This window comes from Harpia harpyja, chromosome 11 (assembly GCF_026419915.1).
Source record: "Harpia harpyja isolate bHarHar1 chromosome 11, bHarHar1 primary haplotype, whole genome shotgun sequence".
In the NCBI taxonomy this organism is placed as follows: Eukaryota; Metazoa; Chordata; class Aves; order Accipitriformes; family Accipitridae; genus Harpia; species Harpia harpyja.
In genome coordinates, this window is record NC_068950.1 from 9,340,855 (window position 1) to 9,353,334 (window position 12,480).

The window sequence follows — 12,480 nt, forward strand, 5'->3', positions numbered from 1 at the left end:
GACTGGGCACACATAAGAGCGGGCACGTCTCATGCCAACTGTGAGAGATGCGACTGTCCTGGTCCCCAGACCTCTCCCCAGGGAGACCAGGGACTTGGCTGTGTGCTGTCCCTGCCAGGTTTGCATTGCTGCCTTGGAGGCAGAAGGCTGCAAAGTCCAGCCCTGAGCAACCGTCCTAGCTCACCAGGCGCTTTCCAACCCTGGCAATGCTCGCAGGATATAAACCGCGCCGGAGGGAAGTGCCGGGGCAGGCGAATAAAGGTGTTCCCACGAATTAATAGGAGGAAAAAAGAAAAACATGTGCCAGTTGGGACTCGCCCCCGGAGCAGCACATTGTCTCTGGCAGGCTCGCTGCGCATTTAGAGCGGGGCCCTTTGAAGGCTGATTTAAATCCACTCCTGTGAGGTGTCACCTGTTGGCATCGTGCCTTCCCCAGCTCCCCAGTGTGGTTTTTGTCTCGTTGAACGCTGGCGACAATAAGGGTCACTGGAGCACGCAGCTGGGCGAAGGCACAGGCTGAGTCGTGTTTCCCCCAAAAAAACCCGGCAGCCTGCAAGGGGAGGAGGGGAAGGCAAGGCTGTAAACAAGCCGCCCTGAACCCTGCGAGATGGCGAGGGGACGCTTCTATCCCCCGCCGGCCTCCCGGGAGAGGGCGCTGGCCCCGCGGCTGCAGCGCCCGGCTCTTCTCTGCTGGCTCGTAAACATGTTGTGCAGGGCGAGGGCAAGGCAATGGGACTGCCACCAAACCTCCCCCCCGGGGCTGGGAGAGACATCCTCCCACCCCAGCCGCGAAACCCTTGCCCACGCTGGGGGTCTCTCGCAGGTGGGGGTTTGCTGGCCGGCATGTATTTATCGGATGGAGAGGAGGTGTCTACCCTGCAAGCTGCCTTTGCTCCTCTCTTCCCTTCCGGGTCGTTCGGAGCTCAGCGGGTGAAAAGAGGGGCTGCCCAGCCCCGAGGCTTGGATGGCATGAGGGTCACCCCGCGCCGCAGGGACTTCCACCTGTAAACACCCTGGGCTTGTTTGCAGGCAGCTCCGGTGGCCAAAGTTTCTGGGAAATTTGCAAGTAGCAAGCATGTTTCCAAGAATTTGGAGCTTATTGGTACTGTCAGTGTCCCGATTAAATAAATCCTCTCTGCAAACCTAGGGAAAAGGGCTGGGCACGGCTTTACATTGCCGGTGGCTTGACAGCTTCCCTTTATGGGAGCTATTTTGGGTCTTTCCTGGCCTGACTGGGTCTCGGCACCAGCTCCTGCCTCCTTTTGCTTCAGCCAAGCTGTTAGATTCAAGCGACCGCAGCTGGACTTGGTCTGAATGCGAGATCCTGAGCTAATTTCTCTGGGTAAAACGCAGCATTTGTTTGAATGTGTTGAAACCGTTGCTCTATACATGGGGTGCAGGAACTGGGGCAGTGGGCGAAGGCAGTTTCCGTTGTAATGCTTGTTGGCTTTGCCTTGCCCAAGCAATAGGAGGAGGCAAAAAGCACCTGCTTTTCACCTTTTCCTGGACAGCCTCAGGGAATTAACACACACTTGTGGCTGCTGCAAGGTGGTGGTAAAGAATGAGCCGGGTTGTCCCCGGAGGAGGGGTGGGGACCCGGCTCTTGAGATGGGCCATAAATCAAGGCAAGACCTTAGCCAGCACTTCTACCTCCTGGCTGAGGATCCAGCTCTCCCTGGCCACTTTCCCCCCAGGCTCTGGCTGTGCAGAGGCTGCGTGTTCAGTAGGGTGGCTGTGACGGCCAGGAGGGTCCCTCTTTCCATGGGATATAGCAATTTTGGTGCCACCCCCCCAAGGCTGGTGTGGGGCAGCCCAGGATCCTGTTGCCCCTAGACAGGCGTGTGGGTGGTGTGTGCTTGGCCTGCTACCTGTGCGTGTGTGTGTAGGCATGTGTGCAGGGGCTGCAGCTTCTTCTGCTAGTGCTGGCATTGCTCTCCGGCCTCTTGGGTGTGGGCTGGGAGGTGCAGAGGGCTGAGCAGGAGCGGGGATGGGACAGTGAGGGAGCTGCCGGGGTGGAAAAATACTGGGCAGTGCCTGCAGTTTGCTGGGTGCCCCCTGCCACCCAGGTGCCTCTGAAGTGGGTGCCCCCACACCCACGATGGGGCTGGGGGATCTCTCCTCCCTCGTGTAGCAGTGACCGATCCTGTGCCCTGGAACGAGGGTTTTGGCTGCAAATCCAGGTGCTGGAACCCGTTATCCACTCCGAGGGGCAAAGTGGGGCATAGAGCAGGTACTGCCTGTTCCCCCATCCCCAAACGTGTGCACCAAGCCAGAGCCAGGGCTTGGGGGGGGCTCCGGTTCTTCCCTCTCTTCCCCGCTGCCCCGTTTACCCAGGGCGGCCGATTTCCATCCCTGTGAGTTATGCAAAGGCAGCCGCTAACGTAACTGCCGCGGAAAGCCCTGGATCTGCTCCTGCCTCCGCTTTCCCAGAACTATGCGAGATGAGGGGTTATTTTTTTCGGGCCGGGAGGGTTGCAAAATGAACCACCACCCCCCCCTTCCCTCTGCTTTCCGCTCCCCCTCCTTCCGTGTGGGGCGAAGCGGGGGGTTTCCCTCCCGTTCCCGGCGACTGGGGCGGGGGGGGGGGGGGGCGCAGCCCGGCCGCGGTGCCATCGCTGCTGCCGCCGGAGGAGGAGGAGGAAGAGGAGGCTAAGGGAGTGGGGCGGCGGCCTCTTGTCCCCGGCCCCCTCCGGCCCCGTCCTGCCCCCGGCCCGGCCGCCGCTGCCCAATCAGTGCGGCGGGGCCGGCGCTGCGCCGCCATAAAGCAGCGGCGGGCGCGGCCCCGGGAGCCGAGCGTGGGAGCCCCGCGCCCGCCGCCGCCGCCGCCGAGCCCAGGTAACGGCCCCGCGGGGGAGGGGGGTGCCCGCGGCCGGCCGCCACCCGCGCCTTCCCCGCTGCAGCTCCGCCTTGTGCCGGGACCGGGGCTCTCTGGTGGCTACAGACCTTCCGGGGGAAAATTCCTGCTTCGCTTTTTTGTTGTTGTTGTTTTTTGGGGGTTGGGGAGCGGAGAGGCAGCTCGGGTTTTCTCGCTAAAACAGATGCTCTTTGCAGGTTTTTTTTCGTCGCGAGGCTCCTTAGCTGCTTGCTAGAATAAGGGTGCTTCCCTCCCTGCCAGGAGATGCACGCGTGGGTGACGCCTGGAGTGGGGCCCGTGGGGAGCCCCCCCGGCCAGCACAGAGGAACCCCGCCATAGCAGGGTGGGCTGGGGAGGTGGGGTGGGCAGCCCGAGCCTTCCTGCAGAGGGTTAGGGTGTTGAGGTGACTTTCTAAGTCGCTTCAAATTTTTAAATAATGTGCGTTTCCGAGCTCCTGCAAACGCGCGTGGTCCCCGGTTGTCGTGGTGCTGACACGCGGGCTGGCTGTCCCCGGGAGCCCAGCTCCAGGCTGTGCTGGGCTTGCAGGGATGCTGCAGCTCTCACCGTCTGGGACCAGAGCCCCTTCAGCCTCCCTGTCACTGCCTGGAGGCTGCTGCCTGGCTCTGCTCAGCGGTCGCTTGCAGTGCCCGTTGCTTTTGCACTACCTCCTGCCCTAGGCAAGGCTCATATAACTTCAGTCCAGCAGATTTGAGAAGGCAGCTGGGGCTGGCAAGCCCTCCTCGCTGAACCAAGTGCATTAAGAAAGCCCCAGCTAAACTTTCCTGGACATTAGCCTTGCTCCGGAACGGCTGTGAGTGTGGAGGTGAAAAGTTCACACGGGGCTGAGGAGCACTTTTGAAGGCTGTTACTTGGTGGATAAGACTAGTTTATTGGCAGGATGTGGGCAGGAGTTTAGGTATTGATGGGATGCTTCGGAGGCATCGCTTCTGGAGCAGGGCTTTCCTAGCTGCCTGCGTCTGCCTGAGCTGCTGTGTTTTCTGCCTGCAGAACAGCACAGGACCGCTGGAGACGGCAGCCAGCCCCGTGGCCGAGTTGTGCTCGGCTCATGCTCCTCCCTGGCTGGGGGGGTGAAAAATCTGGGAGCACAGCGAAGGACTCACGGTTGGGGTTGTTTTTTGTATCCTCCCTGTAGGAACCCCCTCGTCCGGTCTGCAGCCATGGCCACCTCAGCGAGCTCCCACCTGAGCAAAGCTATCAAGCACATGTACATGAAGCTGCCGCAGGGGGAGAAGGTCCAAGCCATGTACATCTGGATCGATGGGACGGGGGAGCACCTCCGCTGCAAAACCCGCACACTGGACCACGAGCCCAAGAGCCTTGAAGGTGAGAGGGCAGGTGCAGGATTTGCGGCCCCTTGCCAGGTGGAGAAAGCAGCCAGACTTGGCTGCTCTGGAGAAAGGATGCCATTTGTCTCTTTGTATGGCAGAAGGATGGTGTTTGGGGAAGATGTTGCTCCTCACCCCCTTCCAGTTACCTCCTTCCCCAGATACCCCAGGGGAACGCTCCCAGCTCTCCAGATGTGGCATTTCAGTGAGATGCCCGGGGTTGGGAGCCCATCCCTGGCGCTGCCCCTGCTGTGGAGGGGGCTGTTGGCAGGGGCTGGGGGCTGTTGGCAGGGGCTCGGCAGCCCATTGACTCTTGAGTACTCGTTTTGGCCGGAAGTAGTTTGGCAGAAGAAAGTAGAAGGGAAAGAATGGAGCTATCCGGTGTAATTAAGAGCTTGTGTCCCTCAGAACAAACAGTCCCAGCTTACACAATAATAGCATTAGGATTTTCCCCAGGTTGCCATGGTGCTGGCTGGAGACAGTTATGAAATGAAAATACTGTGTGTGACTGAGCAGAATTATCTCCCCCCCCCCCCCCCCCACCTCTCCTTTCCCCTTTTCCCTCTAAGGGAGTGGTTGGCACAGCTCCTTTGAAATCTTTGTGCTTCCCATCCTCCCACTTTCCCCCCAGGATATGGAGAAGATAACATTCCCGGGGTGGAGTTTACTGCTGCTCCCGCTGTGCTTTGACCTGGAGGGCAGTGCACAGCCAGGAGGGGTGGGCGAGGGGGCCAAGCTGGCCATACTCCTCCTCCATATGAGACTTCACCTACGTATGATTTGTTTTCCCACTTTCTCCAGGCCATGCAACATGGATAAGGGTATTTCATGGCTCCACTCTTTCCTACAGCTTGAAGATGTCACGGGCTTTGCTCTCTCTCAGCTTGCCCAGCCACCTCTGCGAGGACACTGGGTGCTCTGCCTGTCCCGGTGGCTGTTGTGACATGGGAAACATCTTCACTGCTGCTTGGTTTGCTTGGGTTTGGCCAGCAGCCCAGCTCCTTGTGTTTCCCAGGGTGGCTGGGGAGTTGCACTCCCCTGTTTTTTGCTCATTTTGTTTTTGGGGGTTTTAGGGGTTTTTTGGTTTTTTGGTTTTTGGGGGTTTTTTTTGCTTCCCCCATTTGGAACAAAATCAGCTGAGCTGGGATTAAACCTATTGTAGGCCTGTTGTTTATAAGCATCTTCACCTCTGTAATACCGGAGGGTGGCAGGGAGCCCATCCTCCTGGTGACCAGGGACCCTGGGTCACAGTGGCTTATTCCTCTCTCCGCTCCAGATCTCCCCGAGTGGAATTTCGATGGCTCCAGTACCTTCCAGGCTGAAGGCTCCAACAGCGACATGTACCTGCGACCTGCTGCCATGTTTCGGGACCCTTTTCGCAAGGATCCCAATAAACTAGTTCTCTGTGAGGTCTTCAAATACAACCGCCAGTCTGCAGGTGAATGGACCTTCTCCTTTCTCCTGGTGGAGGTGGTGTTTCCGGGAAGGGGATACCTATCCAAATGTTGTTCGTGCCCTTAGCTTCATGCATGACACAAAAATAATCCCTGCCCTGAAAGTAAAAGGCAAACAAAGTGCTGGTGGTGGAGGAAGGGCTGGTCCTGGGATTCTTCACCCACACTGCTGGGACTCAAACTGTAAATGAAGTGGAAATGGGGAATGGAGGTGGAGATACTAATAAGCCTTGCATTGCTTTTCCATTCTAGAGACAAATCTCCGACACACCTGCAGACGGATTATGGATATGGTGTCCAACCAGCACCCCTGGTTTGGGATGGAGCAAGAGTACACTCTTCTGGGGACAGATGGACATCCTTTTGGCTGGCCTTCCAATGGCTTCCCTGGACCCCAAGGTAATCTTTCGGGAGTCTGCGCTGGACCAACTTAGGAGCATTTGAACTGTAATCCGTGTGACGCAGCTTAAGTGCTTCAGGCGAGCTGAAAGATTCAAGGTGTTTCTAGAGCTGAAGGTGGACAATAGAAGCAGGACACTGGCAAAAATTAACCCATGAGATTAAGATTGTTACAGAAAGGCTGAGATGGTGATTGGCCACATCCAAATTTGCTGCTTGGTTTGTTAGTCTGCAGGTGACTTGACCTCATGCCCAGCATGACAGAGCACAAGCCCAGACTCTCACAGGGACTCACTCTCCATCAGTGCTCTGCTCTGCTAGTGCTTCCGTTAAAAACAGATTTGGGGGCTTTTCCACACATCCCAAGCCTTTGGAGAGTTCTTCCCTGTGTGTGCTCTGTCTTCACTGAGTTTGAGCCTTTTTCCTTCTGGAAACTCATGTTCCCCTTGCTGTTCACCTGTGCCGTTGCAGGTCCGTACTACTGCGGTGTAGGAGCAGACAAAGCCTATGGCAGAGACATTGTGGAGGCTCACTACCGAGCGTGCCTTTATGCTGGTGTGAAAATTGGAGGAACCAATGCGGAAGTGATGCCAGCCCAGGTAAATTGTTTTAGGTGCCTCGTGGAGTAAGATAGTACAGAAAAATCCCAGGCAGTGTGAGCTTTTGCTGCCTGCTCCAAGTCGTGTAGTTTTTATCGATGACTGGAGCATAAAGGGGTGGGAGGTGCCTCACAGCGACTGTCTCTGCACCACTGAGCCAGTGACTCCTCCTCCTTGTAGTGGGAGTTCCAGGTGGGACCATGTGAAGGGATTGAGATGGGAGATCACCTCTGGATTGCACGCTTCATCCTCCATCGGGTGTGTGAAGACTTTGGTGTCATTGTGTCCTTCGATCCCAAACCCATCCCTGGGAACTGGAACGGTGCTGGCTGCCACACCAACTTCAGTACCAAGAACATGAGGGAAGACGGAGGTCTCAAGTAAGTTTGTTTTGAGATGGGCCAGTAGCATTCGTTTGCTAGGCAGCAGGCTGGACTTGGTAGCAGTGAGCTTTTTGTAGACCTTTTGCCCACATGGGAGACATCACTCTGGTGCTTGGCATTATGTTTGAGCCTTTCTTCTGGATTTTTTTAATTTATTTATTTTGTATAACGATACGCTCCCATCTTGGTGCTGGGTGGGAAATTCAGCCAGCAGTACAGCTCCATCGGTGCTGACAGAAGCACAGGTGGCCAGGATGCAGCTATTCCTAACAAGCTGTCCAGCTCTTGATCTGCCAATGCTGGAAACAAACAAATAAATTCAGCATTGGCCTTTTTTTTTTTTGTATAACTATAATGAAAGAGAAAGAGCGTTTGCCTCTGTCTAGGCCAGGCTGTGGAAGCAAATGCCACGTTTTCTTAAACACGAAGATCCTGGAAATGTAAAACCTGAGTTCCCATATGGGACTGATGTGCTGAGTGCAGGCAGGGACCTTACAGCACTGGGCTGCAGTGGAGCTCTATGAAGGGATTCCTCCTGGCAGCTGTGTTTTCTTGCCTTAATCTTGGCGATGCCCTGAGATAATGAGCCAGCCCGTGACCGTGTGAGCTTCCGGAACAGAAACTTCTGTGTTGAGACATCTCCCTTCTGAGAGCAGCTTCCCCAGGGGCAATGCGCCTGTGGGACTTGGCCATGGGTTGAACTGGTGTTGTCTCACACACAGCACTCCTGAGGAACCCTGTGGGATTTGGCCATGGGGATCCTTTTGCGAGAACCAGCCTCGCTCAGCAGTAGGAGTGGAGAGAAGCCCTGCGTTGAGATGATCAGAAAAGTGGGTTGTAGGGCGTGAGGCTTCATCATGAAGTGGCTTGGGGACAGCGACGAATCTGTTGTCACTTTGATGCAACAGTCAGGAGTGGTTCAGCTCGTACCATCCATCAGACACTCACTGTGTCTTCCCCTATTCCTTGCTCCCTTCGCAGGCACATTGAAGAGGCCATCGAGAAGCTGAGCAAGCGTCACCAATACCACATCCGTGCCTACGACCCCAAAGGGGGGCTGGACAATGCCAGGCGCCTGACGGGTTTCCACGAGACATCCAACATCCATGAGTTCTCCGCTGGCGTGGCCAACCGCGGCGCCAGCATCCGCATCCCCAGGAACGTGGGCCATGAGAAGAAGGGCTACTTTGAGGACCGCCGGCCCTCCGCCAACTGTGATCCTTATGCTGTGACAGAGGCCCTCGTCCGTACGTGTCTCCTCAACGAAACTGGAGACGAGCCTTTTGAGTACAAGAACTAAGCAGACTGCGCCCACAGACACCGCCTTCCCCCCCCATTTCCCGCACCCCTAAACTTCCCTTCTAGATGTAATCCCGAGGGTACAAGATAACACGTTTTGTGTCTCAGTAACTCTTGTTGTCTTGAGGTGGGGAGGAGGGCAAATTTAGTTTTATCGATGTCTTTTTGTCATTGACTCTTCAGAAGACAAGAGGAGGAGAGGGTGTTAGAGAACTTTTAACCACTGTTTTATTTTTTGTCTAATTCTTGTGTACATCTGATGGGATCCAGTGGCTTCCAGGAACAGACTGCACACACAAAAAGCCAGTAGATGAGTGGAAAGCTTAAAACTATACCTGACTTCCCCAAGAGGCAAATTTGGGTTGTTAGCCGGCTCTCTGCAGACTGATGGTTCTCTAAGGTTGGTGCCCTTCTGTGGAGAAGGGAAGACAGGAGCTGTGATGGAGCCCCGCGTGCTCCTGCCTGTATGGTGTGATGGGGAGATCTTCACCCTCTGGCCACACTGAGGTTTCTGGGAATCTTCTGGCATTGAGCTCAGCATAGGAGCATTGAGGAGAACTCCTGGTTCTGTCACTGGAAGTCAACTGGTCTCTGGCTCATAACACAGAGTGAAGTAGTATTTTTCTATTTAAATCTAAAAACAACAAAAAAATTATATATGAAAGTGGTTTGTTTTTTTGTTTTTGTTTTTTCTTTTTTTTTAAAAGAGAAGACGTTCCAATGACTCACCCAGCTAGAGCAGGCAGAGCTCCTGAGGATGTTGTTGGAGGGCCTCCAGGTGGGACTGAGAGTGAGCTTGGAGGGTTTGGTGGAGGAGGCTTGGGTGAGATTTGTTTCAGCGTGGAGTGGAGTTTGCAGGAGGCAGTTCCCAGACCTGGGAAGCCTGCAGAAGCATTTATTGCTGTAACTCGAGCAGCTGCGACGCACTCACAAGCATGTAGATCAACAGGAGGAAGGTGTCCTGAACTAAGAGTTGACCGGTCAACTTAACTGTGTTCTGGACAGAGCTGTGGGTGTTTTACCTTTCCAGCAGGGCTAGCATGTCACTAAAGCAGGGCTTTTGATAAAAGAAAAAAAGTTTTAGATTTTTTTTTTTTTTCATAATGTTCTTAGTTTCTAAAACTGAATGGTTTTACAGAGACCGTTGACGTCACTGTTGTGTCCTGGCTCTTGGGCTGCCTGCCATCCAGCTGTGACGGGGGCTAGGAGAAGGGAGAGGCCAAGGCCACCCCTTCCCTCCCGGCCAGCCCTGGCACCTCCCAGCTCATGCTGGGGGGTTCAAACGTTCCAGGATTTTACACTTTGGTATCTTAGATGGTGCCAGTTATATTCTGTTGCATTTGGACTTCTTCTGAATAGTTTTTTTTTTTTTATAATAAAAAAAGAAAAAAAGAACAAAACCTTAATTCCAACTTCTGCCTCCTTTCTGTGATTCATCCTGGCAGCTTCTTTTGTATGCATGTTGCCTTCAGCATTTGAAGTGGGTAGGCTTTGGCTTTTCATTTGTGGGGTGTTTTGGGGGGGGGGCAGGTGTCTTGCGATCCATGTGTGCTCTCCAAAAAAATGGGGTTTTCTAGGTGGCTATTGATTCTCCAGGGAGTGATGGTCCAACTGTGACTGGAGTGGGAAAGGGACTGGGCTTGTGAGTGTCTATAGGGAGGGTTATGGGGTAAGTACAGGTTTTTGTGCATCTCCCCAGCCTCCTCCACACAAGTTCTACACGATGTGGAAATCCCACAGAAAATAAAATTCCAGGAAACTTCAGGAAAAAAGGGGCTTTGTGGAAGAGGACCCTTTCCCAGTCTCCCTATGGAGAAAATGCTGCTCATCTGCCTTCGGTATAAAACCAGGCATTTAGAAAAGTAAGCAAGGTAGTAGAAATGTGTCATGTTGCTCTCACAGTCCTTTATTTAGCTTGTGATGCTATTTCCCAGCTCCCCGAGAGGTACTTTGTTCAGGGGTGGATGCTTTAACCATTCCCATCTTTAAATCTGGATTAATCACACACAAGCATACGGTTGGGCTGATGAGGCTGTTCCTGCCATCACGTTTTTGTGGACCAAGCAGTCTTTTGCATCTCCCTTCTGGGGAACATTCAAGGCAGCACCTTCATCTCCACAGTCCCAAAATTACCATCTCTCTCTGTGCCTGTGTGGGGTGGAGTGTCACTGGAGCAGAAGCAAAGGGGACACCATGTCCTTTCCTCCAATCGTGATGTGACCACAAGGACTTTGGCCGCTGTCTGGGCTGGAGCAGGGGTACTGCAGCCAGAAGAAAGCCACACTGCTCTGGAGTAACTCATGAGCCCAGAAACGTTGGGGTTTTCTGCTGATATGGGGGTGGGGGACAGCTACTGTTCTTTCTGCCTTCCAAGAAAATGTTACAGAGGAAAAAATGGATTACATCTAAATTAAGGAAACTTCTGTAAGGGCATTCGCACAGAAGGAAGGACAAGACATGGTAATGCTTTTTTTGAGATTCCTGTACCTTGGAATGCTGTGCATCCTTGAAGCTGGAGCCCTGTCCCTCCAGAGCCCCTTTTCTCCTGGGGAATGAAGAAATTGGTAAAAGGGGCCATGGCTTAGTTTTGGCCACCAAGAAGCACCAGCAGCCAAGGCAGTAGCTGATGGGCAGCCAGGTTTTGTCCTGGAGCTAAACAGCATCTCCCCTCACCTCATCGATGTAGTAGACGTGGAATACCATTTGCATGTCCCTGCAGAAGATGCCACCTCCAGGCTGGCTGTCAGGGTGGTAACAGGAGCAGGCATCCGTCCTTTGCTTCTCCAGCTGCCTTGAACATAAATTTAGGACTGGAGCTTGATGCTTAATGGTTCCTCTTGTTCTCAGCTGAGAAAGCATTTATCCACTCACTTCACAATTACTCAGCTGAAAACAAGGTCAAAACAACATTGTGCTGCAAAATGGCTTTTAAGATTATTATTAAAAATATATGTAAAAAAAGGATTGTAATGAATTAGAAGGAAAAAAAAATCTCTCCTTTCCTCTAGACATTGTTTTCTGATTTTTTGCCTAAAGCCTCCTTGCTGAGTCTGCTTTGCAGTTACCTGAACGCCATTTCCCAGCTACATAGGGTAGAGAGGCCTCCTCTTAAGGCTGTGGAGCTCTTGCAAATTGAGCCTGAAACCTTCAGAAGCTGAATTTACTGCTTATGTATTTATATAAAACATTTTGACTCTTAATACTAGCCTCTCAGGAGGAAGCAACTCCCTTTTCTCTGCTTGCTCACACATTCTTAAAATGTGAACAATGATACAGAAATGTTCACTGAATACAAGAAAATGCAAGTATCATTCCCAAAGGGTCAGCTAGGCACATTGGAGCATCAGGAACTGCTCCAAATGAAGCAGTCAAAAATAGCACCAGCTTTTTGAAGTGCCTGTTGATTGTACTGCCTTTTAATCAAACACCAGCTTAGGAGACAAGGCTGCTCCAAAATGATTAATATATCTGCTCACACACCAGGCTTTTCCCCATAACTGAATTTTAAGGCAATCAAAATAAGATTAGCCACAGCTCCCTTCAAATATAGCCTGCAGCAGATGAACTAATCAAGATCACACTTGCAGCATCTTTTAACACTGGGCTGTGCCAGCCCAATTACCATGAGGACATGAGGGCTTTTCTCTTCCTGAAAAGCCTGATGAATCAGATGTGTCTGCTGGGGTTTCTTCTGCCCTTTCACACTTTCAGAGTGCCCTGATGCTGCTCCAGTATCCACATACCACTTATTTTTTGTGTGTGTTTTTCAATGCTATTTGATCTTTCTAGACTACCCTTTTTGGTATATGAGGCTTCATATCCTTATGCAGCCTCTGGCTGTGACCACATCTGCCTTCCTGAACACAGCTTCTAGAGGAGAAATCAGCCAGGCTTAGGTGGGTAAGGTTTTGCTGAGCTGTCTTTTGGATGCTGTTACCTGGGGGGGGCGGGGAGAGAGGCACTTTGTGTTGCTAGGCAAAATTGTTTTTATTTCTCCGAGTCTGTGTTTTTCCCTTTTTCTGGGATGTTGATACTGGCTCATGTGACTGTCCTCCATCTCTTTCTGCTCGTGGAGGATGGGGAGGGATGGTCCCAGGAGGGGAGCCAGATGCAGACTGCTGAGGGGGTGATTTGCAGAGCTCTGCA

General features: G+C 53.0%; 1 protein-coding gene across 2 annotated transcripts; it reads left to right on the forward strand.

Annotated features, from left to right (window-relative positions):
- Positions 1 to 1,152: 1,152 nt before the first annotated feature.
- Positions 1,153 to 9,031, forward strand: GLUL (glutamate-ammonia ligase). Of its 2 annotated transcripts, none has more exons than XM_052801045.1 (7): positions 1,153 to 1,342; positions 4,008 to 4,198; positions 5,477 to 5,638; positions 5,907 to 6,053; positions 6,525 to 6,652; positions 6,833 to 7,032; positions 8,017 to 9,031. In XM_052801045.1, the coding sequence occupies exons 2-7, from the start codon at positions 4,033 to 4,035 to the stop codon at positions 8,333 to 8,335; spliced, it is 1,122 nt and encodes a 373-aa protein (XP_052657005.1). In that variant the 5' UTR covers positions 1,153 to 1,342; positions 4,008 to 4,032; the 3' UTR covers positions 8,336 to 9,031. The 2 variants fall into 2 exon arrangements, with proteins under 2 accessions (XP_052657005.1, XP_052657006.1); XM_052801046.1 differs by lacking the exon at positions 1,153 to 1,342 and adding an exon at positions 2,731 to 2,835.
- Positions 9,032 to 12,480: the final 3,449 nt, after the last annotated feature.

Excerpts from the sequence above, each read along its gene's own strand:
- GLUL (XM_052801045.1), top strand. The coding sequence starts at position 4,033 with ATGGCCACCTCAGCGAGCTCCCACCTGAGCAAAGCTATCAAGCACATG. Across the intron at positions 4,199-5,476 it reads CGAGCCCAAGAGCCTTGAAG|ATCTCCCCGAGTGGAATTTC; the intron begins GTGAGAGGGCAG and ends TCTCCGCTCCAG. Across the intron at positions 6,653-6,832 it reads CGGAAGTGATGCCAGCCCAG|TGGGAGTTCCAGGTGGGACC; the intron begins GTAAATTGTTTT and ends TCCTCCTTGTAG.